Source organism: Pseudochaenichthys georgianus, chromosome 16 (genome assembly GCF_902827115.2).
Source record: "Pseudochaenichthys georgianus chromosome 16, fPseGeo1.2, whole genome shotgun sequence".
Lineage (NCBI taxonomy): Eukaryota > Metazoa > Chordata > Actinopteri > Perciformes > Channichthyidae > Pseudochaenichthys > Pseudochaenichthys georgianus.
This window is the reverse complement of record NC_047518.2, coordinates 45,488,336-45,489,830: the sequence shown is the minus strand read 5'-3', so window position 1 is coordinate 45,489,830 and position 1,495 is coordinate 45,488,336. Positions and strand designations below refer to the sequence as shown.

General features: G+C 44.3%; 1 protein-coding gene across 1 annotated transcript in view; it reads right to left on the bottom strand.

Annotated features, from left to right (window-relative positions):
* Positions 1 to 696: 696 nt before the first annotated feature.
* LOC117460513 (SH3 domain-binding protein 5-like) overlaps positions 697 to 1,495 on the bottom strand; it is a 43,610-nt gene continuing 42,811 nt past the window's right edge. Inside the window, 1 exon segment of the mRNA XM_034101967.2 lies at positions 697 to 1,411. Coding sequence (XP_033957858.2) covers positions 1,176 to 1,411 — 236 coding nt within the window. The 3' untranslated portion in view covers positions 697 to 1,175.

The window sequence follows — 1,495 nt, the reverse complement described above, 5'->3', positions numbered from 1 at the left end:
ATCGAAGGAAAACCTAATTCAGCGGGTCGTAACTCAGCAGTCTCTGAGCTGTGCCTTTTACGCACCGTGTTTACCTTCATTAGAACAGATAAAGAGCGACCGCAGGCTGCCACGTGTGAACCACACACACCTCTACACCCACGCATACAAACACACACACCTCTACGTCCGGTCACCTGCGCATGTTTCTGCTGTGTGTGTAATATTACCATTTAAAAAATAAATAATAAGTTTATCACATACTTCTTCTGCCATGCTACACTATGACAGTCTTTTATTGGGACTCCAGTACAGAGCCCTGAGGGACGCACCGTGATGAGAAGAGGCTGAAAACAACTTCTCAGTGTCTGAAGGAACAATGCTTCATAAAAGCAGCTCTTATAAATATATACAAATGGAGAGTAGGAGGAAATGAAAGGGGCAATTAAACCATTTTCAACCTTGGCCTTATAGTTCACCAAAGTAATGACGTGAGTGCTGACGCATTAACCAGGGCAAACAAACCATTTAAACGCCTTTCTGTTCATTATATCAAACTACTCATGGTGGCATAACGTAGGTACGCGAAGTGAATACTACCAGACTGTCCTTTAAGAAGCTTTATGAAAAATCCCATTGATAGTGCCTAAACCTGAACATTTACAGTAGATACATAACTTTAGAAAACACAACATACGTTACTACGGGAGCGTTAAGCAGTTTAAGACACAGGTTATTTATTGAACATCTCCACATGTGACTTTATTTCCTTTAACATCGCTCTGCATGGTTTACAGTATTCTAAGTGCCATTCAACAGCAACACATTCTCAATTTCCATTAACAGTTAAACCAATTATTTAATAGATAAAGCACTTTTTAAAATGATCCCCAAGTCCAAACGTCAGGCTACTAAAGTACATTTTTGTGACGGAAGCTTCGTTCTTTTTTAACAAATAACAATAAAATAACATGAATAAAGACTAACCGTCGTTCCTTCGCCGACACACTGTCAACCGCCTCGGAGTCCAAATGTGCCTCGTCCTTCGTGAGGGAAATCTCCGCCGTGATGTACAGGAAACTTTATTTATGACATTCAGCGTCTCTTTCGCTGCAGTCTCGACATGGAGTGCGTTCGTGGATCAGTTCTTTAGAGTCGGCTCAAACTTCCATCCAAGAAACCCTGCTGTTGGCTCCTCACAGTCCTTTCACGGAGGCCTCAGTCTGATCGGCTTTCTTGGAAGACTTGTCTGAGTTTTTGGCGTTTTCGGAGCGCGGGCGGCGCAGATTCAGGAAGCTGAAGCGCGTCTCCAGGCTGAAACTCCTCTTGGTGCCGGAGGAGGAGGAGGAGGAGGAGGGGGGGGGGGTGTTGTTGTTGTTGTTGGAGGGCGGAGCGTTGTCCAGATCCCCCTCTGCACCCTCAGCTCGGTCCCCTGAGGACGGAGAATCACGAGTGGTTACTTTGTCAGCATTACGGTCCTTTATTATTCAGCTTTGACTAAGATGCATTTTGAATA